The 27,734-nt window shown below is 38.3% G+C and overlaps 1 protein-coding gene across 1 annotated transcript in view; it reads left to right on the top strand.

Annotated features, from left to right (window-relative positions):
• The first annotated feature begins 410 nt into the window (after window positions 1-410).
• The window catches only part of LOC136874416 (zinc finger protein 354C-like), a 59,668-nt gene continuing 32,344 nt past the window's right edge, over window positions 411-27,734 (top strand). Inside the window, exons 1-3 of the mRNA XM_068227794.1 lie at window positions 411-502; window positions 739-825; window positions 15,572-15,648. Of these exons, the coding sequence (XP_068083895.1) occupies window positions 757-825; window positions 15,572-15,648 (146 nt within the window). The 5' untranslated portion in view covers window positions 411-502; window positions 739-756. The remainder of the gene's footprint in view (window positions 503-738; window positions 826-15,571; window positions 15,649-27,734) is intronic.

The following is a 27,734-nucleotide window of genomic DNA, read 5'->3' on the forward strand; positions in this document are numbered from 1 at the left end:
TTTTTACTAAACATGCAGTTGGTCACTTGTTTGTCTGGCAGTGATACATATTTTTAGGAATTATGTTCTGGTAATTAAAATTTATTTTCATTGTATGGCGCTAGTTATTTATTATTTTTCACGGAACAGTGTAGACGAGAGAACATTATTAGCTCCTGGTTTTGTACCGGAATAGGTATACATCTCGTGTTGGAATTTTCATCTGGAGAAACAGTTGGTGTCAGGAGAAATATCTGCCCTTAAATTCCAGACCATAAATAATAATGAAACCTCAGAGTTTGAAAGTGACGTGTCATTGCCAGATATAATGGCAGTTTCCGTGATTATGGGTCTTGCCAGTAGCCAATACAATCACAAGGGATAGCAGAAGGCTCTGACCTGGGGACTAATCCTAAAGTCTTGTTGTTCGCCGGACTTGTCTCATATTCTATCACGCTGTCACACACTGCGTTGTAGTGTGAGCTGCTCCATGTTGGATTCTTAGTTTCTCTTTTGTGAACTAGTGAGTACAATTTATTTGAACTCTTTTTTTTTTTTCCTTGTTAAACGAAGAAGCTTATATGCTGTGGGTTTACTTCCTCTTAAAACTAAATCGCCCTCAGTGACATGGACTAAGGACATATTTCTGGGGGTATTTTTGGAATTAGGTACCAATATTTAAGACAGTGATTTAAAATGATTCCCAAATTTTATGCATATTGAACTTATTAAAAGAGCTGTATTGCTTCTATTTTGCAGGGTATTTTGTCAAAGAATATGGAGGAACCTGTGTTTGTCAAATGTGAGCCAGCATGGTCTTCAGATACAGAAGAACCCCCAGACTTTGTAAGTTGACTATCATAAATAATATCTAATAATTGAGAATGTGATGAGGAGCCAATGGGATGAAAGTCAGTGCAGTTTTTTAGACCACAGGTAGCCTGATTGAAAGATAAGAATTTCATTATGGTCCGTGTTGAACTGAGATCACAATTAAAATTAATAAAATTACCGTAAAACGGGGTGAGAATGTGACTGGTGGTGAGAGAATGTGACAGTGACGTCATTTCATATGTCTGCATCTCCAAGTGCCACTAGGTGTCAAATACAAGAATGTGGCCTGCACTAATGCTTTGTTTATAGTCAAAGGTTGGCAGCCATGACGTTCTTCCTGCGTTTATTCTTTTACCTTGGCGCGAGCAGTGCATTTAAAATTACTCGCCGTTCCCGCTCTTTTATATACATTTGCATTGTCTGTTATGTGCAGCTTCCACTGTGAATTGTAGGCTAAAGGTAATTATATATTTTGAATCCTTTGGGGTTCTAGGTCATATCTCAGTTTTAAACACATTGTTATCATAATTTGTTCATGAAATGCAAATAATTTGATCTAAAATGAGAAGATTGTGGGGTGAAAATGTGACATTGGTTTTCTTTTAAATTTATTACAGGCTGTGTTTCTCTATAATGGGACGGATTTATAAAAGAAAAATTGGTGGACGAAATTACCGAAATTGGACAGATGATCAGTTAGAAGCAGCACTGAATGAAATCAAAGGGAAAAAAGCTTCTATTCGTCAAGTGGCGGAGAAATATGGAATCCATAGGAACACGTTGTGCAAGAAAATGCATGGACAACTTGCCGGTAAATCAGGTGGTCAAACAGTGTTTTCTTATGAAGAGGAGAAAATAATAGTTTCTCACGTGATCGCGCTGGCAACTTACGGTTTTCCCGTTACTGTTGATGAATTACGTGTGTTAATACGATCATACCTTGACAGGATAGGCCGTAAAGTAAAACGTTTCAAGAACAACACCCCTGGAAAAGACTGGGCTTTTCTCTTCTTACAGACACACAAAAGCAGTCTGAGTTCTAGAATGGCTCAGTGCATCTCTCGATCACGTGCTAGCCTTGATAATGATATTATCAGTGAATATTTTGATAATCTTTCGGGAGAAATTGGGGGAATTCCTCCCGAAAATGTCTGGAATTATGATGAGACGAATCTACAAGATGATCCAGGCTCCAAGAAACTTCTAGTAAAGAGAGGCTGTAAGTACCCTGAACAGGTAAAAAATGCTACTAAGACTTCCGTCTCCATAATGATGTGTGGAAATGCTGCCGGAGATTTCGCACCTCCTTATGTTACATATAGGGCTGAAGGAATGTACCAATGTTGGACGAAGGGTGGACCTCCTGGAACTAGGTACAACCGCTCGAAAAGTGGTTGGTTCGATGCCAGGATATTCGAAGACTGGTTTGAATTTCTGTTGCTACCAATTTTGAAGAGACAGTCTGGAACGAAAGTGTTAATAGGAGACAACCTGAGCTCCCATATCAACTACCACGTGATTTCTCTGTGCACTGAGCATAACATCAAGTTTATTGCCCTTCCACCACATTCTACACATTTGCTACAACCTTTGGATGTGGCCTATTTTAGGTCGATGAAAAGTGTCTGGAAGAAAATACAGACTGGAAGGAAACAGATGCTGGAAGGAGACTTTCACTATTCCGAAGAATGTATTCCCTCGCTTACTGAATGAACTTATGGTGCAGTTGAATGACAGAGGCAGTATCAACCTGAAGTCTGGTTTTCGTGCTTGTGGAATTTTCCCCCTTGACAAAACTGCTGTGCTGAGTAAACTGAGTGATAGTGTAATCGAAAGGTCTCCAGACCACAGACAAAATATCAGTGACACTTTTCTTGAGGAACTGAAAAAAAGAGGAGAAACTGTTTCAATATCAAGCAGAAAGAAGAAGATCAACGTACCACCCGGAAAAGGCTTTACTCTTGAAGATCTTGCATTACAGCCAAGAGACGCTGAAGCAAGAACTTCTAGACAAAGGAAAGCACAACATGTTTCTGGAGAAAAGAAGAAACGGCCGCAGAAACGAAAGCATCAAAATGAAGACGACACATCGTCAGAACAAGAAGAGACGGTGGTTTATGCGGAAAGTGAAGACAGTTTGGGTTCTTGGGCAAATTCAGATGATGAAAATACGGATGGACAAGAGGATATGAATGTTGATGATCATGAAGATGAACAGTCAGACGTACCGGTACAAACAACTAATGAGGAGCAAAGAACTGATTTATCTGCAGGAGACTATGTAGTCGTCAGGTATGATGGACAATTCAGGAAAATTATTGACAAATTTCGACGATGTGGGGGAAGTCTAAGTAACTACTATGACGAAGAATGGGAAATACTGGAAGTGGCCTGAACGTCTGGACGTGTTATGGTACTGCAAGGAGCAGGTCGTCAGGAAGATACAGACACCACGAAAAATTGGAAAACGTGACATATTTCTAATTGACATGAAGCCTTAAATAATTCACGCTTGTTGCCAAATAATTTTTCTTAACATTTCTTACTTGTAAATAATCCTGTAATAAAAGAATTTAATAAAACTGAATAAACAAAGTTTTTTCTGTTATTAAACCTTAAACTCACTTTCAAAAGAAGGAAAAAATGAGAAGTGATTTCTGTGCTTAGAGAGTTGCTTTATAAAAATCATGAAATGGTACATTAAGATCAATTACAAGCTATTTCAATATTAAAACCACTTTCAATTTGCTCACTTACATGAAAAGTGGTGTGAGAATGTGCCAGAGGCCGTTTCTTAGGGAATTCAAGCAAAGGAAAGTCATGTCACATTCTCACCCCACATTGTGGGGTGAGAATGTGCCAAGAAAAAATGTCCCACCAACACTCCCTTGTGAAGAAAATACAAAAATTGAACCTTGTAAGTTAAATTACAACATTGTAGCCTACTTTGATTACATTTTCAGTGTATTTGTTTTAATTTTGGGAATTATATCATTAGAAAACAACAAATGCTGTCACATTCTCACCCCGTTTTACGGTATGTAAAGGTTCCACCTTTCCAATATATGTAAACTTAATAATGTAATGTTATATCACTAGTTGATCATAAACGGTACCGGTTTCGACCCTAATGTCTGGGTCATCATCAGTCAATCACTCAAAAACAGAAGAAACAATGCACAGGTAAATAAACAGTAATGAAGAAGATATAACTTTTTCACCAGACATAAGTTTGTGTGGTGAAGATGGTTTTCCGTGGTTTCCCATTTTCACACCAGGCAAATGCTGGGGCTGTACCTTAATTAAGGCCACGGCCGCTTCCTTCCAACTCCTAGGCCTTTCCTATCCCATCGTCGCCATAAGACCTATCTGTGTCGGTGCGACGTAAAGCCCCTAGCAAAAAAAAAAAAAAAAAAGTTTGTGTGGAGCAATAAAGTATAACATATGTGACTGTAGTACCATGTCTCAAAAGTTTTTATAATTATGAAGAGAAGGTTAAACAGCTCGAGGAGAGGAAGAGAAGAAGAATAAATATTGTGATCGTATGCTTGATGTATGAAGATTGTCAAGATTTTAAAAACATTCAAAGCACTGTACTACAGTCACATGTGTTATACTGCTCCATGCGAACTTGAGTCTGTTTGTGATTGCAAGATTGTTCCTCGAGCTGTTTATTCCTCTCTTCAGGATTATAAAAACTTTTGAGACACGATGCTGCATTCGCATGTGTTATACTGCTCCACATGAACTTACATGTGGTGAAAATACTGTATCTTCTACATTACTGTTCATTTACCTGTGCATTGTTTTTTCTGTTTATGAGTGATCGGCTGATGATGATCCGAAACTTAGGGTCCAGACCGGTACCGTTTATGATCAACTAGTGATGTAACCTTAAATTACTAAGTTGCCATGTATTGAAAAGGTGGAACCTTTACATAATTTTATTCATTTTAATTGTGATCACAGATGGGCTGTCGGACCAGTCAAGTAACTCTAAAATACTATGAGGGAAGAGACAGTAATGCTTATCTTTTGTAGATGTACAATACGCATATGGTAGAGTAACAAGGAGGAGGTGTTGGTTGTTAGGGTCAGATTAATTGGGCCACAGTGAGAATGGATGGCTCACAGAAGTTACTGGGTTTGTTGTTCATGGTATATGTTACTCATAGCTGGAAAGCAGATGTTAGTGAGTATGAAATGCAAATTTGCATTTCCAAGACTGAAGGATGTCTGATGGGGAAAAAATGAGAAAACTGAATGTCTGCTAAGGAATATGAAACCAAAAGCATTGTTTTATTCCAGGATGGTAATATGCTGTGTGATGTAGCAAAGACAGTGCAGCGACTGGAAGAAGGAACTGATCTTTACATCACTGTGTTTTCAGACCGACTGAAAGCTGAAAGGACTCCAAATATCTTATTCGTAAATGGGAAGTAAGTACGCATGAAAGTAGCGAGAGTCATTGGTGGTACTTACAGGTCAGAACAATGGCAGGAGGCTACTCAGAAGGAAGAGAGAAAGGCTCTGAATCGATGGTGATATGCGTATCATCCACCATCACGTCCAAGTCATGTTTATCCTCTCTCTCACCTCTCCATTACCCTTCACATCTGGTATCTGAATGAGGTAGTTTTCATAAGATTGGCCTCCAAGTGGTCAGTCTCCTTCCCATATGACTCCAATTCTCTATGGTTGCATAAATTCCTTTTACCTCATCTGACTGTGACACTTTTAATTCTACATGGCAGTAGGATCATTCGTACGAGTATCGATTACTTTCACTAAAATTCTTTGATACATGAATGAGTTCTGACTTTTAGCATATACTGCCATTGTTAGCAGATTTTGCTTGGGGTTTGAGGCAATTTCCGTGTTGAAAAAGATGTGTTCCAACGTGTTCATGTCTGTGTACATATAGATTTTTCCCCATTTCATAGTCGTGCACTTCAGGAGTAAATAGAATCTTGTAAAATGATGGTCCTTTGGCATGTTGTGTGTTGTGCCATGTACTTTATGTTGGGAGTGCCTTATAGATATGTTATTTCTCATCATTTTGAATCATCATTCACCTCATTTTTTCTTGTTGTATCATGTGGCATTTGATCCCATATGGTTAGTTGTTCATGTGTCTGACTTGCACATTTCCTACAATGAAAGGTACCGTAACTTACTTATTTGAATGCACTTTTGAGTGAAGGTATCGGTTTGATCTTATGTGTTGGAGGATGTATCCTCCTGATATTGGCAACACAGTTTTGATGTGATTTGGAATGGATTTTTTTTTCTGTTGGAGTAATGTAGTCAAATATTTATGTTCACTTATGGTTCCACAGCGGTGCTTTGTTTGTATATAAAGGCAAGTGGTTCCTTATGGGGGGAGGGTGCTGAAGTATTCATGATGCCATGGGTGTGTAGCATGAGGATATCTCTCTGTGTAACATTGCTTACCAAGTCCAAGTTGACTCTCTCTCACTTTCTGCAATTTGTCGCATTATAAGTGTTATAGAAATTTCGTGGAACAGAGAGGTGTAGGAAGGTGCCGGGGTGAATAGGTGGACCAGAGCATAAGTTAAAGCATTAAATTCTGAAATTTTATTTCTTTCCTTTTTTAGTTTAAAATTTGATAAATAGAAAATTTGAATAACCAACATCAAATAACAGTTAAATGGAATAACAATGACCTCGTCAGCTCTGATATCAACAGTGGACTATAAGTCCAAAAATCAGGTACATGAACTGGATAGTATTATCAAATAGATAATATATAATGGATGAGCATTATAGCTCTGAAGGTACACTATTTTACAAGAGCATGGTTGTTCCACTCACTTACAATTCTAGGAGTTTGAGCTCCAAAAGTTAATATAGTGTGGCCTCTCACAGCCACAAGTTTCTTACAAAATTATGCCTGACAATCTTCAAATAATGTGTTTACCATCATTTCTGCTCAACAGTCTTTTACACATTTGTCTATACATGGTTATCAAATAATCAGGGGCAATGAGTGCCCATTCTAAATGGCCTTAATGTAAAAGAAAAGTTTAACAAGATCAGCCATGAACAAAAGGGTAGGAGGCAAAACACTGCACTCCTTTTAGAAAATTTATTAAAACCCTAAATGGGCTTATGGCCCGAAGTCGCAGAGGCTAAGACTGTACTACAGAGGGGTGACTAAATGAGAAATATTTAATGCCAAAAATGCGTTAATATTTTAGAGGTTTAGAAAATTTTAGTTTATATTGTTGCTTATCTTATATGACGGGGTTCAGGCTATGAAGCCTGCTGTTTTGCCAAACCATAACTGTTATACTGTTATACAATTTATAGAATAGTATACATAAACTCATTAGTTACATATATTTCTAAAAATGACTATATAATTTTGTATTATTGATAATTAAGAACTAAATATTATTTTTTATGTTAGTGAGATCTCCTTTTAAATAGCCTCGGATTGCCTGTGCCTCTAATTTCAGCTGGGATTGAGTTCCAGGGATGTACGGTAGCAGGTATGAATGAGATGTATGAGTTACTATGATGAATAGGAATGGACAAGATCCCATAGCAAATTGAATGGAAATCAGTTAAGGGTAATCATACTTTGTTCCCTTAGGTTACATGTTTCCCAGCAGGGATTTGAACAGAGTCCTGAGACTTCCCAAAAATCTACATTTAAACTATGATTTATACGTTTACATTAAGAAAAGAAGCCCGCTTGGTGGCCATGATTGTTAAGGCATTGAAATCTAAATGGTCTGACACCGTGGTTAATTGGTTCGAGTCCCGTTGTTTGAAAAAAATTTCACCATCAGAATGTTGGCCGGTAGGGTAGGAGAGGTGGTGGTATACAAAAGCCTGGATTAAATTCTAAACCTCTCTGCAGTGTTCATATGGAGTGAGGTCATATGATGCTGTTGATGATGATTCGTCCATCGAATGAGGACGTTAAAGCCTTGAGCAGACCCCTTGGTACTATTTGACAGGAGTAGGCTATGTGCTGGCACCAGGTTTCACCCTCTCCTTTGCTACTATCATACATCAGTCATTTCATCTCATTAACTCCTCTAATGAAGTTGACGTCAGAAAGGACATCCAGTCATAAAAAATTGCCACAACAGATTCATCTCACCTCATACCTGACCCCATAGAGAAACGGGACAAGGATTGAACAAACAAACAAACAAACAAACATAATGTTTAAATACTTAGGCACAGGCCAGTGTCTGCCATATGCAAACAGCCGCTGTTATTGTTGTTGTGCGCTGCACTGTTATACAGTGTGAATGAGTCACTTCAATCGTTCGTCGTGGATATGCTCCTTATCCTGCAGGATAAACTCAGCAAGGGATCCCACCTCTACTGCCTCAAGATCATTGTTCTGGAGTTGCAGGGTAAAACTGGGGAGGAGGACCACTACCTCACCTGCTATGCTGAACAGGACATTGAGGAGGATGGGAAGATTGAAAGGAAAAGGGAGGGAAGCAGCCATGGCCTCAAGTTATGTACCATCCCAGTGGGTATTTGCCTGGAGGAAAATAATGGCTGGGGTGTACTCAAACCCCGCTCTACTCGGTTAACCTCTAGTTCTCATACCACTTTTCAAATTTCGTGACAGGCAGACAGCTGTGGTGAAGCAAGGAAAAAATGCGCACGAGGTACTAGGTCTGTACTAGAAAAGGTGTTGAGACAGGCGGTTACAGTGCACATTTCATGTTCCGCACTCTGGTTAGATGAGATACCTGCTGTGCGTATCAGAAAGGCCGATGTGTTGGGCTCTGTTAGGGGCCAGTATACTTTTGCTCCAGCACGTTGTCTTTCGGTTTATTTTACTGTAAAAAAAAAAAATATCAAGTTTGTGGCACAATTTCATTTCCCCAGTGCCTTCATTCAGCACATCAATCAAAATTCCCACATTTAACTCTGTACCATTTTTCATTATGATCCCTTCATCTAGAAAGTGGTTTCAGATATTGAGGCATGTCCTCAGAACCCCATTATTTTCTTCCAGAGTTTGGAGGATTAATAAAACGTGTGTTCTGTGGTGAGAGTTAGTTCCTTTCAGAGTGTCCTGTAGCCTCCTAAATCAGGAAGAATGGCTCTCACTTTCATTCTTGAAGAGTACAGCGGTGATGTTCGTGAAAATGTATTATCGAATCATAGCCTTATCAAAATACACGAAACGCAGTCCTCTGATTAATGCTAGCTGAAGTTGATCCATTCCAACATAAACAGCCTTGCTCCTTATGTTCATTTTATCAAAGCTCAGAACACAAAATTTGTCTGTCATCAGTAAATTTTCACTACATTTTGACACCAACTTCAGTACATTATCAAGAATACCGGGGCAACAAATAAACTTTGTCTACCACCTGCTTGAACTTGTTGATGAGGGAAAAGGGAAACCAAGCCTGTCCTACCCTTAGGAAATAAGGCCCTTCGCTGGTCCACGTTCCAGTGACCGCATCTATGTAGGTATAAACAGTCGGAGAGCCAGTTCATCAAATGAGAGTTTTCTTCATTTTAACAATGCATAGTTCTTGTTTTAATTCTTGTGTCCTATCAATATACTTCCGAATACGTCTCCAGTGATTCCAGTTCTTATTCATAATTATTTTACAATGTTTCCATTCCTCTTTCAAAACATTCAAGTTTGTTTTCAACTTCTTTGAAGATTCATTTTCTTCATAATGTGCATAGTGAAAATATGCTTCTTAAGTGTGGATAAGCGTGATTTCTTTGGGCTTACATTTTTCAGTATTTCCAAGGTAAAAGAGTCAAATTTGAATTATTTGTATCCTGTTGTTGGTAGTTTCAGAGATGGGATGGCAGTATTTTTCCAAGTCGTTGTCATAATCAGAGGTAGAAAAGTTGTTCGTTAATACATACGCATTTTTACAATTAAGAGTCCAGTGTCATGTCACATGATCCTGTGGGAATCTGTGATACAGCTCTTTTTGTCTTTCGAGACTCATTTTTTACATGTAGCTAACACACTGAACAACATGAGACTCACTCACAGTCTGTGTTCATGCAGAACTGAACAGAGGATGTAGCTTCTTGTTGCTCTCCCCTCTGCTGTACATAATTATTTTTTACTGTATTGTACCATAACTTATGTGTCATATCTTTATTTATCTTACTGTGCATAGCTATAAGTTGCTCTCTTCATTTTAATTTCAATCTTTATTTTTCCTCGTGCTTTTCTTTTATTATTATTAAATGAAAAGCGCACAATGTGCAAAAACAATTTTTGTACAGGTGGTCAATTATGCTAATGCCATTCTTATTATTGAGGTTGTCCTCATTTTGCAGTTTTGTGCATGGTATCTTTCACAATGGTCGTTGCACAGGTTACATTTACAGTCTTCGTTCGGCTGGTGGAAGTTTTTGGTTTGGCAGAATCTGCGGTGAAATCCATGAGTGGCGTAATGTGTGATTACATGCCGAAGCTCATAATTTGCTTGCTTCCACTCTTCCGTCATAATGGTGTCCGTGGAGTAGAAGTCGGACCAAATAGCATTTCGTTTCTCATTTAAAGTTAAAATGGCTTGCATTCTCATAGGGCTTGGTGTTTGGTAGACAAAAATGTGTTTTGTTATCGTCAATGAAGTAGTCCTCTTTGGTTAGAACATCTGTTAACCTTGAAGGGGCTGACTTCCCAATGCCTAAATTTCTCTTGAGATATTGGGCCTTGACTTTGTCTATTGTCATCAGGTCGCTGAGTGTGAGTTTTTCCCAGGTGATGCTAATCCCATAGGTTGCTATTGGTGATATGGCTGTCCTGAACAGTAGCATTGCTGTACCGAATGATATTTGTTGAGGATGTTGAATGTTGTAGATGGCTTTTATTGCTGCGGCTGCTCTTTCTATGACGTGGATATTGTAGGATGTTAGAGTAGTTTGGAGGGTGACTCCAAGGTACTTGAATTTCGACACTACTTCTAGAGGTTTGTTGTGCAGAGTTATTGTATTTTTAGGTGCATGTTTTCCTCCTTTCCTAAAGGTCATTTGTTTAGTTTTGTTGTGGTTTATTTGCAAACCATTTCTTTCTGCCCATGATGTGAGCCTGTTGAGGACCTCTTGGAGCTCTTCTGTGTTTTCTGAGCCTATTGCCATATCATCTGCGTAAAGTATAAGCAATGCTGAGGTGTCTATGATTATTTCTGTGATTTCTGCTGTCATGATGTTGAATAAAATTGGGCTGATTGCCTTTATGTTTTATTGTTAATTGTTGTGTCTCTACAGTTATTTTGTTAGCGTTTAATTTTCTTCTGCTACTTTTATCATTAGATGATTTTCCTCATTGTTCTTTCACTTATCTGTTTATGTTTGCATTGTGCTATGCCATTGTATTTTTCATTGTGAAGCTCTGTATTTTGGCTTCTCACTGTTTTGGTTTCCCAAATAAATAGCTACTATCTGCTGAGACAGTAAATGGTAAAGTCAAATAGCATTGGCCAGCACAGAGGCTGGGAGAGAATGGACTGTTTTGTTGTCTTGACTATGTTTCGGGGTACAGATGTGAACAGTACTATAATTTGTTTTGCAGATTGCCACCCTTAGAGGTTTTTGCATAGTTTCACATTTCAATTAGAAGTGGTGGAATATACAAAACAACATGCCAATAGGTTGGTACCACAATGTAGGGAAAAATTGATTTGCCAATGGCAAAAGGAATACAGTATGTGTAATTTTGAGAGTGAAGAATGAAATTAACTTGCTGTGGCTTCATTTTACAGCATATTATTTAAGAATTAAACGTTCCCTGCTACATTTTCAGGTGATAAGTTCATATAAATATTTTACCCTAAATTTCCAACCCCTCATCCACATCGTGGGAGGTGGGCAACAGCATGAAGTAAGGGATTGCCTGCAGAGGTGATGTACAGCGGGGACAATGTGTGTGCCCCATGACCGCTATGGTAGTTGTGAAGGCCCTACAGGAACCCTGAAAAGTGATGGCTAACGGGGCTGTGGTGAAGGCCTTGATGGCAGATGCGGTGGAAAAAGAGACTTTTGGAATGGCAAATCTGGCAAACGAGGCAACCCTCTTCCCGTGGGGTTTAAAGGAACAAGGGGAACCACTGCCTTGTGGTGAAGAGTGATCTTCAAAGGCTAAGGGAGACAACTCCTACAGAAAACAGCAGGCTTGGAGGCTTAGGTGGCAGTCCTACCACCAAGCTCGGGTTGCTGTGGGCTAATAACTCTCACAGCCTTAAATATAAACTATTAAAGAAACCAAATTGAAACACAACCGGATAGATAATAAGTTGACGACTTTTGGCATGAAACGGAAAATGAGAATTGGTTTTTGAAATGTCAGAACCCTGAGAGAGAGCGGTAAACTGAAGCAGGTGGCTAAAATGATGGAGGAATACAGTCTGTATATCCTTGGATTAAGTGAAGTACGGTGGCCAAACTTCGGAGAAATAGAGACTCTTAATAAGTGCACATTCCTGTATTCTGGGCAAATGGGGGAGGATGCTGATCATAGAAAAGGTGTAGGATTGCTATTGAATGAAACTGCAAAGAGGAGCCTCCTTGATTGTAAACCCATCTCAGAAAGACTGCTGACAGCTTGATTCAAGACCCGGGTTTGCAATGTGACTGTGATCCAGTGTTATGCTCCCACAGAAATGTCAGAGATTGAAAAAAAAAGGAAGAATTCTACTGCCATCTAAATGAGACTATTAATAAAGTAGGAAAGAGAGATATTATTATTGTGAAGGGGGATTTAAATGCAAAGGTTGGTTCTAACAATGAGGGACTGGAACAAATTATGGGAGTGCATGGAGTTGGTGACTGCAACAAAAATGGGGAGCTTTTCCTTGATTTCTGTGCTAGCCATGATTTGGTGGCACTTTATTCCCGCATGAATGATGCCATAAGATTACATGGGTGTTGCCAGATCAGGTTACAGAAAACCAGATAGACCACATCGCCATAAGTAGAAAGTTTAGAAGATCATTGACTGATGTTAGAAATAAAACAGGGGCAGATATTGGAAGTGATCATCGCCTGGTAGTTGCAGAGTTTAGAATGAAAATTGTGGCAAGTGGAAGGAAATTTGAAAGGCAAAACAAGAAATTTGATTCAGGTAAATTGTAAGATGAAAGTAAAAGGAAAGAATTCCAGATAGAATTAAGAAACCACTTTGAAGCTTTTTCTGTTGAACCAGAACTTACGATGGATGTTGAATTGTCATGGAAGAAAGTCAAGAATATATATTTAGATGCTTGGATTTCACAATTATCTCAAGAAGGAATGGATGTCTGATGATACTTGGAAAAAAATAGAGGCTAGAAAGCTAGTTAAGGCAAAGATTAATACGTGTAAAACAAGACAACCGAAAGCCGCACCACAAAAGGAATATGTGGAAGCTGATAAGAGTGTGAAGAAAAGAGTAAGAAAAGATAATATACAGTGGGTAGATGAACAAGTCCGAATGGCAGAAGAGGCATCAGCAAGGGGAGATGCTAAGGAATTGTATAGTATCACAAAGAAACTGTCAAGGAGAGGATTTATCAGAAATAAACCCGTTAAAAACAAGAGAGGTGAACTACTGACCACCCGGGAAGAACAGCTACAGAGATGGAAGGAACATTTCTCAGAGTTGCTCTAATAGAGATACAGAACAGAATAGTAACCAACAAATGGAACCAGTAGATAGTGACACAAGAATAAATTTACATCCTCCAACCTGTTCAGAAATAGAGAAGGCCTTGAAACAGATAAGAACTGGAAAAACACCCGGTATGGATAATATCATGCCAGAAATACTTAAAGCAGATATTGAGACCTCAGCAAAATTATTGCACCCCCTGTGGGAAAGGATCTGGAATGAAGAAAAGCTACCAGCCGAATGGAAGAAAGGCCTGATTGTTAAGATACCAAAGAAAGGGGATGTTACTAAGTGTGATAATTGGAGGGGAATTACATTGTTGTCCGTACCAAGTAAGGTGCTTTCAAGGATCATTTTAGAGTGGGTGATGGATGTTGTGGTATTGCGCCTTAGAAGGGAACAGGCTGGTTTTCGTAAACACCATTGCTGTGCTGATCTCATAAGCACTCTGAGAATCATCTTGGAACAAAGTGCAGAATGGCAGAACCCCCTCTACTTGACTTTCATTGATTTTGAGAAGGCCTTCGACTCTGTAAATAGAAGAGTTATGTGGCAAACACTTGAAGAATATGGTGTACCACAAAAGATTCTGAATATTATAAAGGATATATACAAGGGTTATAAATGTCACGTTCTGCATATGGGAGATCTTACTGAACCAATAAATGTGACCTCGGGAGTTTGACAGGGCTGTATTCTTTCTCCGATGCTTTTCCTGCTTGTTTTGGATAGTGTGCTCAGGAGAGTGTATCGAGGTCGGAAAAGGGAAAAGGGGGATCCAGTGGGGCTTACAAGATAGGTTAGAAGACCTTGTTTTTGCAGATGACATCTGCCTACTGGCTCAACGGTTCAGAGATATAGAAGAGAAGATTAAGCGATTGAAGGAGGAGGCAGAAGATGCTGGACTTAAAATAAATATTAATAAGACCAAGAAGATGACAGTCAATTCCAAGATCGATGATAAAGAGGTGGAACAAGTAGATTCCTTCATATATCTTGGGAGTATGGTTACTACGACTGGAGGAGCAGAAGAAGACATTAAGAGTCGTATCAGGAAAGTGAAGGGTGCTTTTATTCAATTGTATCCTATATGGAGAAACAAGAACATTTCTAGAAAAACTAAGTTACGACTTTTTAACACAAATGTTAAGTCCGTTCTGCTTTACAGCTGTAAAACGTGGAAAGTTACCCAAAAGACGACTAAACAACTGCAAGTCTTCGTGAATTGCTGTCTAAGACGTATCATCAACAGAAGATGGCCGGATGTTATTTCAAATGAAGATCTATGGGAAGAAACTAACCAGCAGCCAGTTGAAATGCAAATAAATTAGAGAAAATGGCGTTGGATAGGATGTACTTTAAGGAAGCCCGCTGGAGCCATTGAACAGACAGCGCTTGACTGGAGCCTCCAAGGCGCTAGAGAGCGCGGACGTCCAAAGAAGACCTGGAAAAAGACGATCGAAGAGGAATGTCTAACAGTGGGAAAAACTTGGAATGAAGTGAAGAGGTTAGCCAACAATAGGAACAGTTGGAAGTGTTTCACGGAAGCCCTATGCTCCAGGAGGAGCAACAAGAAATAAGTCAAGTAAGTCTAATTTCCATCCTAAAGTCTTATGGTCCTGTCCACCGCATTTGAGGTTGTACAAGATCTGTCTCTGTATCACTTTGTTCTTTTAATGTGCTATAAAGCAAGTGATGATAAGCACCGTCCACTTGTTGGGAAAGAGCTATGCTAAGTTAATAATATTGCGGGATTGCGTAACTGGTAGTACGTAATGTGTTTTGGGAAATTAAATCTGTTAAACATTTATCATTAGAAGGGAACATAATTTAACAGTTCAAGGGGAAAGTACGTGGAGATGCTGGTAGCCAAGTTCTCAACAGTTAGAATCCTCGTAGCAGTGGAGAGGAACAAAATGTGACTGGAAGAGGGAAATAGCTGGGAAGATTGTCCTCGCCCTATCATTTTGTGTTCCTCTCCCCTCTAACTTGATTTAATACGTCTTTTCTTCCTTCCTATGTTTTATATTGGAAGATAATTAATGATAATTTTATTGTGCCAATATGAAATGTATTTTATCATATGTTTCTTCTTTTGGTTCTTCACCTCTCTACTCTTCTTACTCATAGCCTTCTGCAGCAGACATCAAAGAGGAATTGTTCATAGAGCAACATCAACTGGTTCCAGATATCAAGGAAGAAAACAAGTAAGTACACCTCTAAACCTACATATTATCAAATTTGTTGTCATCTCCATGAACTGACCATTTTAATCATTTCCTTGCAAGGTTACCCTTATAACTCATATGTTGAAAGCTAGTGAAATGTTCAGGAACTTTCAGAACATGTTCATTCGGTTTCTAGATATATTTTTATTTAATACCTTGTCATGTTTTGACCATCGCAACATGTTCATAAAATTATCAAACTGTGGAATTAATTGCAAAGATAGTATATATTTATTTGTGGTAGGTCATTCTAAATTATTATGCTTGTATATAGGGTTATTTAGTTGTCCATTTCACATTATCATCTCATTTCTTTGTATCATTACAATAACGAGTTCTGAACGAGCTGATTCTTGAGTAAGGTATTAAAAAATCACCCATAATAATAGCTGGCAGTAAATTTCCAGTAGCCTGAGGTCAGATAACTGGACATGCCATGCTAATTTTAGCCTTTTACCAGGAAATGGACATCATCTAGGTTGCAAGATTGCTTAGCCCCCTCCATATTCTGAAGAGACAGTTATAACTTGTTAACTCCTACTTTTTGAAGTTCGCTACATGACGCTTTGAAAGCCCGCAAAATTTCAACCTACGTGAATGAACATTACAAAACAAGATGTCACTACTTGTAAATTTTGAAGTTTCTGAACTGGGTCGTTTTCGATGTATTTTGTTTTGCCTGTAGTAAGAAGTGTGGACATTCTCTTCCAGAGGGCACTACTGAAGAAATACAATTATGCACCCTAGTGTGAAGTGAAAGAACTACAGCGATGGATAGGAGAAGGGATAGAAAATCAAATTGTACTGCATCATGTGATATGTTACATGGAAGAAGATTTTTGAGCCTATATACATCAACAATGAGAGCTCGAGGAGGTCTAAATAACTTAACTGCTTAACATCTTAGCATCAAGAGTGTCTTGACATCATAGAAGGTCTTTTACATCGGAACATCTTTACATCGGATGAGGTCTGACCTTCTGAAGGTCTTAAGTAAGTTCACTTTGCATCCGAGTAGAGCACTACTCAAAGTTACTCTCATTGAGAACTGGTTATCTCAGTGATGAGAGATTGACTTGTCTAGAACAGGAGATATCTTTGTCATGTATTTAATTTTGCTACAGTTCTGTAATACAGATGAATACAAGTGTATTCTCTCCATGAACTTAACCTAAGGTGGTTTTGGTAGTAAAATGAGGGCCTATTACAACATTATGCAGTGAGTATTATGGGAAGTGTTAAAGTCAGGAAAGCCATTCTCCAATTAGTGGGCAATGCACGAATCAGAAATAGGACTGGTACCTACTACGAGAGATGACCACTGCAGAATGAAAGGATCATCAAACATCATCAAACATGGAACATGTCAGGATACCATAGTCTACAAATGGCTAGGTAATGGCATAAATTACTGTAAGTCTCCATGTAACAGTTAATTTTCTTAAATTTTATTTTGTTCAGTTTTCTTTTGTTTCCATGAATTCAGTTTCCGTAAATATGACATCACGTTTATCATCCTAATAAATAGCTATTTTAATTGGTACTTTTATAAATTCTTATTAATGATCCTTAATTTTCAAGTTAGTGTGTACTTAATGGTTAGTGTTCTGTCACCCCACCTCTGGGGTGTTTTAGAGTCTCATTACCTATTATTATTTATTATCAACTATCGTCTTGAAGCCATAAGTTTGAAGACTGGTGCCTGTGGGATATTGTTCATGGAGAGGGAAATTATTATTTATTTATTTTAAAACTAAAGTGACCCAGCATGTCACATATTGTTGCACATATGTGGGCAAGAGTGGGTACGTCACAACCTTTGAGTAACCATGAAAAACTTCATTCCATGTACTGTCACTGCAGTATTCGTCATCATATTCTTATCATCTGAAATGTGATCTGCAGCTTTTTCTTCAAAGGCGTTCTCAAACAATAGATCTACAATTCAACATTGATTTATATTACGATATATTGAAAAACATTCACACAGTGGTAGTTAGGAACGTGAATTGATACACTAAGACTTCATTAATCCATATATTTTTATATTTACTTATAATGGCTTCTTAGCATCATTTTACAAATGTTATCTGCAAATACATTAATTAGCTTAGATAGAATTCAATATAATTTTGTCATATTTCTAAAAAAACTCAAGTTACAACCCCACCTCTTTGACATTTCTAATATGTATTCCAATAAACAAAGCCATCAATTCTGTACCAGGTGGTACACATCCACGTCGCTAATTCAAACTTTGCGCCAGTTGAAACTCCCCTACTGGAGGAAGCCTGAACTTTATCTACTGTGTTAATTTTCAAGTTTCTCAGAAGATGTCACTACTTGTAAATTTTAAAGTTTCTGAACTGGGTCATTTTCGATGTATTTTGTTTTGCCTGTAGTAAGAAGTGTGGACATTCTCTTCCAGAGGGCACTACTGAAGAAATACAATTATGCACCCTAGTGCAAAGTGAAAGAACTATGTTTTTGAAGAAATTTTGTGTTCATAAGTTTGTTCCTTGTTAAATTTCTTTCAGTTATTGTTTATGTTGGCAATATTAACCCCTTCCTTCCGCCAGGTTTGAATTTAGCCAATCTCGAATTTCTTTAATTAATTTATGACCAATCAGGTGTATCTTCTTCGACTTGGATATGTTGCTTAACCCTAGCCAATAAAATTCTTGTGGGAGGGTGTTCTCATTCCTGAAACGCCTCGAACTTTCCGCGAGAGTACATAAACTGCTGATTTTCGGGTCTCCGCGCCACTTCAGTAACATCTTTCAGTGTGTAAAGTACGTAGCAGGGGGCGGGAAGCGCCTCTTTCTTCGGGCAGCAGTTCATCCACAAGGTAATGGCCGTTTAATAACTTCTTTTCTTGCCAGCTCAGCAGTTTAACTCTCGGGGCAGGTCCGAAGCCTTTTACCATGTAACTTTCCCTTAAAATGTAAAGACACTCAGTATCAATTCTATCTGTTTAAACTATAAATTGGGATAGAGAGTGCTTAACCCTCTCGAGCTCCCACTCATATTGCTTTGAGGTGAACTTATTTTCTCAACCGTTTCTTCCATTCTAGCGTAATGTAAATTGTCTTCTCATATAAGTCACCTCTTTAGTATGGGATTAGCCCTTGCATTAACGGCCTAGTGCCAAGTAGGTTTTAAACAAAATGTATTAGGAGTGCTGCTTCACCTCCTCTCAAGTTGGTATTTTAGAGGCCAGGTAATTAACCTGTTTCTTTACTTAATAGGCCTCCGTAGGTTGGGTATTTTACCCCTGTTTTCATGTCCTGGGAGGACAACTTGAAAGTGGAGTTTGGTGTGGCCTTGGATAGGCTGGAACTTAAGAGCGGGTTGCTCTTTCTAAAATTTTGTTTTCTGTGCGCCTCGAGGAGGCTTTACGGTGTAATTGGGAGCAAGTGCTCCTGGGCATTATTGGGGTCTTCTGCCCCTTTGTTGAATTGTGTATATTGTAAAGTTGGGCTTATAGCTCAAGAATTATGTGTCTGGCTCTCGGAGCCCAAATCCTGTAATTATTGTAATTGTACATTTTCGAATTGTGATTCGGCTACTGAGTACCTGTTCTATTTGTTATTTCTTAATTTTTTAAAAGAAAATATAACCTTGTTAAATTTTATCTTAACTTAAATTTCGTCTTTTGGGACCTGTTCACCCCCGCACTTTCTTTCACCTCTGCCGTTCCACAGATACCTCGGAACAAATTCAATCAATAATTTAAACAAGCATAGCTATCATAGTAAATTAGAAATTGAATAATTTTTTAATATTCTAAGGTTTATTTTGAATAACAATTATTTCTTTCTAAGTGACATCATTTATCAGCAAAATAGTTTCCGCATGGGTTCACTGGGTTCGGGCATCTTACCTGAGATCAATATCAATAATTTGGAATGGTCAAAGTTCATCAACATTATGAACAGGACTTTTTTCATGCAAGATATACCAACGACAACTTGGCCATCATAGATTTGCGAATCATCGACAGCCATACTTTGTTAGGCAATCTTAATTCTTAAAACCCTATACAAAATTTACTACTGAATCCAAAGTCAACAAATCCTTAACATTTCTTGATCTCAAAATCATCAGAAATAATAATAGTCTCACTTTTGATGTCTTCAGGAAATCAATTCAAACAAACTGTGATTGTCAACAAACAGGATTCCCTCCCTTCATTCAGGCATGCATAAGAAAGCCGCCTTGTATGATATGATTTACAGAGTTAGTAATACCCCTCTCTTGAACTGAAATTACTAAAATGTAATGGAAATAAATTACATATACACTTTTGTATCTATCAATGGCTACAATCGAAATTTCACTGTCAAAATCATCAAGAAAATAATAAGCCGTCCACCACGCTGAAAAAGAACCGAAGATAAATAGAGATTTTGTCGCCTTCTCCATCAACAATATTAATATTTACCAGATAACGAATATTGTTCTAATTTTTCATTCAGGCCTGTGAATACCAATGCTATGGTTTTCTATAATACACTTATTTTTAACCATATTGATAAATATTGAAAATTAGAAAATAGATTGTTTCCAGTGTGGTGCCAGTTACACTCTCAACCAGGGAGGTTCGGTATAAAGAACACCTGTAGGCCAAGAAATGCAATAGCTTTCCAGCTATTGGTGACCACATGAGTGATTTTAATTACTCCTTTAAACCAGGACTTGGACATTTTACACATACAGGCATTTCGTTCAATATATATGAGAATCTCGTCCAATCTTAATGATATCTCTGAAAAAACAACATGCATTTAGAAGAATTAAGAAACATTATATCAGAATTAAGAAATAAAAACCGGGCGAGTTGGCCGTGTGCGTAGAGGCGCGCGGCTGTGAGCTTGCACCCGGGAGATAGTAGGTTCGAATCTCACTATCAGCAGCCCTGAAGATGGTTTTCCGTTGTTTCCCATTTTCACACCAGGCAAATGCTGGGGCTGTACCTTAATTAAGGCCACGGCTGCTTCCTTCCAACTCCTAGGCCTTTCCTATCCCATCATCGCCATAAGACTTATCTGTGTTGGTGTGACGTAAAGCCCCTAGCAAAAAAGGAAATAAAAAATACCAAGCAAGTGGCTGTGTGGTTAGGGTCATGCAGCTATCAGCTAACATTGGCGAGATAATGGGTTTGAACACCACTGTCGGCAGCTGTGAGATTCTTTTCCATGGTTTCCCATTTTCACACCAGCCGAATACTTGGGCTTTATCTTAATTGAGGCCACAACTGCTTCCTTTCCACTTCTATCCCTTTCCTGTCCCATCATTGCCATAAGACTTATCTGTGTCGGTGCGACGTAAAGCAAATCTTAGAAAAGAAAATGACAGACAGTCAAAGTGGGTCGCAGGCATGTCCTGTCTACTTCCTATTCTCATACCTTCCCCAGTGTTCATGATGTGACATAGTGTGGCCGATGATATCATCACTTACGCAGTTTGTTGCCTTGTATTCTCATTAGACACCAACAGATCTAAAGTCCTGCCAGTAGTTCTGACACTTGATTTTCCATGTTGACATTTTTCATCCTACGAGTATAAACGGTTCCACCAATTTATGCAAGCAGAGTTCCCCACAGTTCAGCTTAATAAATACTCGGTCTATTTTTACAACTAGAACATTCTGGAAAAATATTGTAAACTTTTAATCAAGATTGTAACAAGGGAACATTTAACATAGTCACGCTAAATGGCATTTTCAAGAACATTTTAAGCATTCATGAATCACTATTATTTTGGTATACAGTTCTAGTTGTATTGAAGATGTCTTTGTTTAAGCCAGCCGAGGACTGAAACATGTACTGGAAGAAAAATCTTTCACATTGACTGAATTCAATATTCAGTTGTAGTGTAAGTAGGAGTTGTAAATACCGGTTTCGGATCTCCTCATGTGGTTATCAGAAGTCATAGTAAGGATGTTTAAGGTATCTATTGACCCTCCATACAGCCATTTTCAGTTTTCCCTAGTTTTCAGAAATGTATAATTTATACACATTTTCTTGTTCTTCACCTAATTAATATTAATTTAAATGATCACTTTTCAGCAGCTGTCACTTTGACGTTTCTGGCTTCATATTTCAATATTTTTTCACTCAAAGCGCAGGATGTGTTTGATTGCTTTATTTATTTCTCATACTCAGAAGTTAGTTTTCCTGGGGGGGGGGGGGAGGGCAGGTGGAAGTACTAACCATGTTGTATTCTTAGACTAAAGGAAGAATGTCTTTCTTCAGTGCCATATGGCCATTGTACATGTGGTCTTACTGTTGTATTTTAAAAGATGGTTTCCAAGTCTCGTACACAAAAATAGAATGAATCGCATGTTTTTGAGGGAATCAACACACTAAGACCCCTCCTAGTGATGATGTGAATAATTGTGTGCCATAAAGTGATTCACATAGGTAAATAATGGCATATTTAGTGATGCTACTTTTTGTTCTGGGAATGTCGTGTTTGATTTATAATTTCTGCCCTGAATGTTTGAAGTAAGATACTTTACTCCAAAAGTATACCTGAACTTTAAGTGACTTTTTCTCAATATTTGTCATTACTTGGGCAAATGCAATGTTCACTTAGAATTAAGATATTAGCTTCATTTAAAAAACTAAAAATGAAGATAAATAATACAGCAGTATTGTGTAGAAGAATAATACAGTTATATTTAAATATGGATCCCCCACAGTTAATTTATATTTCTCTATGAAAATAATTTAATTTACAGAAAATGATCAATAAATTTGGCTCTGTGAATGTTACAAAAACTATTCTGCTATACAACACTAAGAACATATTGAAAAGCAATCTGGAGCAACAATGAGTCTTTTGTGTTGAACAGGAGCAGAGATATTAGGTTCCAAAATGCTTGTTATTTTCCTTTGAGAAATACCCCATATTGGACTGTTTTGTGCCTGATATTGAATGTGTGATATTAGTTTCAAGAAAATAGAATAACTTTGCTGAAATTTCATTACTAGTGTGAATGAATACCAGTCAGTGGTAAGATCCCAATTGTAATAAGGTTCCTGTGTATGTGACCCTCACCAGTGTTACTTGTTTTCAAAGCTGAAAAAGATCCAAATCGGGGCCGATGACCTAGATGTTAGGCCCCTTTAAACAACAAGCATCATCATCAAGATCCAAATGAAAGAAGTACATTTTGTTGTAAGTTACCTCCAACAAATGAGTAGTGTTCCAAAAATATTAGAATCTTTGGGCTGGGAAAGTTAGGGAACTGGGATTTGAGCAGCTCGACTCAGTGGTATGTTTCAAGCTCTCAGGGCAGAAATCGCTTGGAATGATATCAGTAGACGGATAAGCTTACTTGGTGGATAAGATAAAGATATCACATAAATTGATTCAATTTCCAAGCATATTAAATTTTAAATTTTCTACTTTCTTGCTCACCTGCGCTTGCCATTGCAAATCCATACCGGTGAACAATTAATTTCATTGCAAGTTTTCTGTATATTTATGCTTGGAAATGTCTTCCTGTTCATGTCAACATTACGTGCTTTCAGTTTTGGGATCACGTGAACAGAGAAAGAATTCTTGCTAAGTCGTCTACAAATCTTGAAAATTTAAACCGTATATTTGGGTAGGTGTGGCCGGACCTTAAAAGAAATGTACCGTAGCACTTCTGTTCTATCCTACCCACATTCTTCTAATTAAATCTACACAATTTCCTGAAATCACCTGTTGTTTTGATTAATTTTATATGCTCTCCTCTTGTAGTTATAAGTTCCTGCAGCCCTGATTTAAGAATATTCAAGTAATTGCCGATTTCTAAAAGTGATTGCCAAACGTTATTATCTTCATAAGCAATAGGTACAGGATTACAGAATTTTTGGTAGATCAACCTGAAGATGTCGGAATTAGATTCATGAAACATCTCTCTCATTAGCATACATGAGGGACTGATGTAATATTTGAATGGAAATCCTGAATCATGGGGTCAAGATACTGCACAGTTATCATTTCAGAAAGGATCCATGTGCAAAAAGATGATATGTGACATTTTAATAAAACTGATATTATTGCTGCAATAAACTTATATAACCTGTGTAACGTGGTTCTTTATGTGTTGAATAGGTGACACGAGCAGCACATATCTTGTTCAGGTTGACTGGCCTTGCAGTGAAGTTGTGTATTTTCTTACACACTGAACCTGTAATAGCATTCACACTCGATTATTTTCCCCTTAGGTATTTTGGTGATTTACATTTACATAAAAGTCAGATAATGTCATTACATGTTTCCATTGATTTAGTGTTATATGTGGATTAGTTATCAGCAATGTCTTCTTCAGAGCCTGAATCTATAGTGAGTGGTAAAAAACACAAAAACATAATAATAGTGACACATACAAAATGAAAATTATTAAGAAGTGTAAAGTGAAGGGAGAGCATAGAGCTACTGGTGATGTAAGTTCTGTTGTTTGTATTGATCTTTTGAAATTAATCAACTATGATAGCAAAGACATGCAAGATGTGCTGTCCGTAGGAGAAAGCAACAATACAGTAGCAGAGAAGAAGGCATTGCCAGACTCGTATGATTGTCATGTGAAGGTAAGAGGGCATTAAATGCAAGTTGAGAAAAAAAAAAGCATTTGTAGCTGTATTTGGAATAACCCATAAAAGGGTAGATAGAATTTGTTCTCCTTTATCTGAAGGTAAATCACCAAAAGATCTAAGGGAAAAACAGTGGAACATTGCCGTTGATGTGAAAGAATCTCACTACGCATATAAAGCAAAAATAAAAATGTATGCTGGATTAAATGTTAAAATACTCTTTGGCAATTCAAGTCTTAAGATCTTGATAATAAGATGTCATATGACTGTTTTTGCAAGTATTACAATGACAACTTTGGATATGCTTTTGGAAGACCACAAGTGGGTGGGTGTGTTTGTGCCTTGTTAGGAACTACGGAAGACCTGCTTAAGTGATACCAGCAGACTTAATGACACATAGGCATCAGAAAAATAATTTAAGTATGCATTGAAAGATATTGAAGGAAAATACACGATAAACAATCTGATTTTACAAGGAAACATCTACTTGTATCTTTCAACTACTTGCAAAATCTACCTCTCCCAAACATACTGCCACATTTTTCATTCACAACTTCAACATTATTTGTGAATCATGAAGGTATGGGATGAAAACCTCCCTTTATATTAAAAGGCATAGAGAAGCCTTTCCTGTTGTCTTACTTCACTTTAGATATTGGCAGGTCAACCTCGAGTACTCGACGTGACGTGACGTGAAACGACGTAGTGCTGCCATGAATGCACTTGTAAGATCAGAGATGATTTTCACGTGCACAGCTCTGATCGAAGATTCTGTCATAAGCCTTTCCTGTTGTATTACTTCGTCGTGTGCCTATCCGTATTAGGAATGGGCCAGTGTAGCCTACTCCAATGTTCATGAAGGCTCTAGTAGGAGTAACCCTAAATCTTGGGAGGTTTGCCATTTTCTGTTGAGCTGCGGATTTTCTCAGTCTGAAGCATGTGTAGCATGAATGAATGCGTTTCTTAACGATTTGGCCAATCCTCGGTATCCAATATCTCTGTCGCAGCGATGAAATGAGTAGTTGAGGTTCTGTGTGTGGTAATCTTACATATTCACTCAGGCAGACAAGTTTGGTGAGGTGATTTTCAGGAGGAAATATAAGTTGATGCTTGGCTTCGTATGGAATTGGTGCGTTTTGTAGTCTTCCTCCAACTCGAAGAAAACCATTTTGGTCCAGAATTGGGCTCAGACTCTTCAGAGTACTATTTGCATCAACAGCCTTACCTTGTTTGAGGTAGAGTATTTCACTTTGATAAGAGGCCGAGTGTACGATTTTGATAGAACCTGAAGGCATTATTTACCTCTTGTGGTTTCAATGGTAATGTATCGGACTCACTGCGAGTCTTCTTGCAATTGCTACGCCATTTGGGCCTATCCTCGGCTGTAGTTTCCCAGTAGACCGTATCAGTATGACAACTTTTGAGATTATACTTTAGAACATCCTTATATCGTTTAAGCTGCCCTCCATGGTTACGCTGGCCATTCTTTAATTGGCAGTACCGGTACATGATTTTCTTTGGGAGGCATGTGGACAATATGACCAGCCCAGTGTAGCTGATGCCTGACTATCTTTGCCTCCATGCTTGTAGTGTTGACTTCCTCGAAGATGCTAATGTTAGTTAGTTCTACGATATTGCCATTTAACTTTCAGTATTCTCCGCAAGCATCGTTGATGGTATTTTTCCAGGCATTTTAGGTTTCTCTTGTAAGTTGTCCAGGTCTCGCAACTACAGATAAGAATAGGGACTACAACAGCATTGTAAACATACAGTTTGGTTCTCACACTGATATCATGATTGTTAAACACTGTACTTAGGAGACGACCGAAAGCCACACTAGCACATCTTAAATGATATTGGATTTCTACATCAATGTTTGCACATGTCGAGAGATGGCTTCGAAGGTAAGGAAAATTATTTATGTCCTGCAGAGACTGGCCATTGATTGTAATAGCCGAAGTTCTCTTATTGGAATTTGGTGCCCGCTAGTAAAGGATATTAGTCTTATGAATATTAATTTCCAGTCCGATACTTTCATATGCTTGATTAAAAGCATTGAGGATTGATTGCAGATATTCCCCTGTGTTGGCTAAAATAACATCGTCATTTGCGTACTGAAGCTCTATTACTGACACTGCGGACACCTTGCTCGCAGTCTGTTAATATTAAACAGGTTTCCATTAGTTCTGTACAGAAGTTCTACACCTGATGGCAGTTTATCATCCACAAGGTTTAGTATAGTTCCAACAAATAGTGAGAACAATGTTGGAGCAATTACACAACTTTGCTTGACTCCAGTAGAAATATGGAAAGGGTCTCCTTGTCTTGTATTGCAATGCACAGTAGCAAATATGCCGTAGTGCAGCAGTCTGAGCATCTGTATGTATTTGTTTTGACATCCAATCAGAGCTAGAATTCTCCATAGAGTTTCTTGATTAACAGAATCAAACGCCATGACAAGATGTATAAAAGCCATGTACAAGGGTTGGTTTTGCTCTCTAGACTTTTCTTTTACTTGTCTTGCACTGAAAATCATATCAATTGTAGTTCTGTTTGGCCTGAAACCACACTGAGTTTCTGGTAGACACATTTCAGTCAATGGCAGTAGATGATTAGACAATACTCTAGCAAGAATTTTTCCCACAACAGAGAGTAATGATATTCTCTTTCTTAAAGATAGTGATGGTGAAAGCATCCCGTAGATCAGCAGGGATTGTTCCCGTGTTCGATATTTTCACAATAAGCGTGTGCGTATGCTGAATTAGCAAATGACCAATCTCCTTGAAGAGCTTGCCTAAAATTCTACCTTGTCCGGGTGCCTCTTTATTCTTCAGCTGTTGAATGGCCTTCTCTTCCTCAACATGCAGGTTTATGTTCAGGAGGTCTTGAAAATGTTCTTTGCAATGGGAAGCTGTCGAGTCAGGGTCTTTAAGAAATTAAGTACCGTCTTTGGATTTTAGACAATTATGACCTTTGGTGGAGGGTCCATAAATAGCTTTGGTAGCACTTATCCGGAACAGTGGAAAAAGGCGAGAATCCTTGTATTTGGCAAACCAGGCAAGGACAAATCTAACCCTAATAATTACAGGCCCATCAGTCTCCTGGACGCCCTCAGCAAAGTATTCGAGAAAATACTGCTGAAAAGGCTAATAGCACATATCAAGGAAAGAGGAATCATTCGAAATGAACATTTCGGTTTTAGGAACGGCCACTCCGCCCCGCAACTGCTTACCCGGGTCCTAGAACAAGCGACCATCGGACTAAACAAGCGGAGGGACACAGGCACGGTATTCCTTGATATCCAGAAGGCATTCGATAAAGTCTGGCACGAAGGCCTATTAGCGAAATTAATAGACCTCGAATTCCACCCAGGGTACATAAGGTTAATTAAATCATACCTGGAAGGCCGAGAGTTCCAAGTAGATGTTCATAACACTATCAAGCACGCGACCGATCAGGGCGGGCGTAGCCCAA

This window comes from Anabrus simplex, chromosome 5 (genome assembly GCF_040414725.1).
Source record: "Anabrus simplex isolate iqAnaSimp1 chromosome 5, ASM4041472v1, whole genome shotgun sequence".
NCBI classification, from domain to species: Eukaryota; Metazoa; Arthropoda; class Insecta; order Orthoptera; family Tettigoniidae; genus Anabrus; species Anabrus simplex.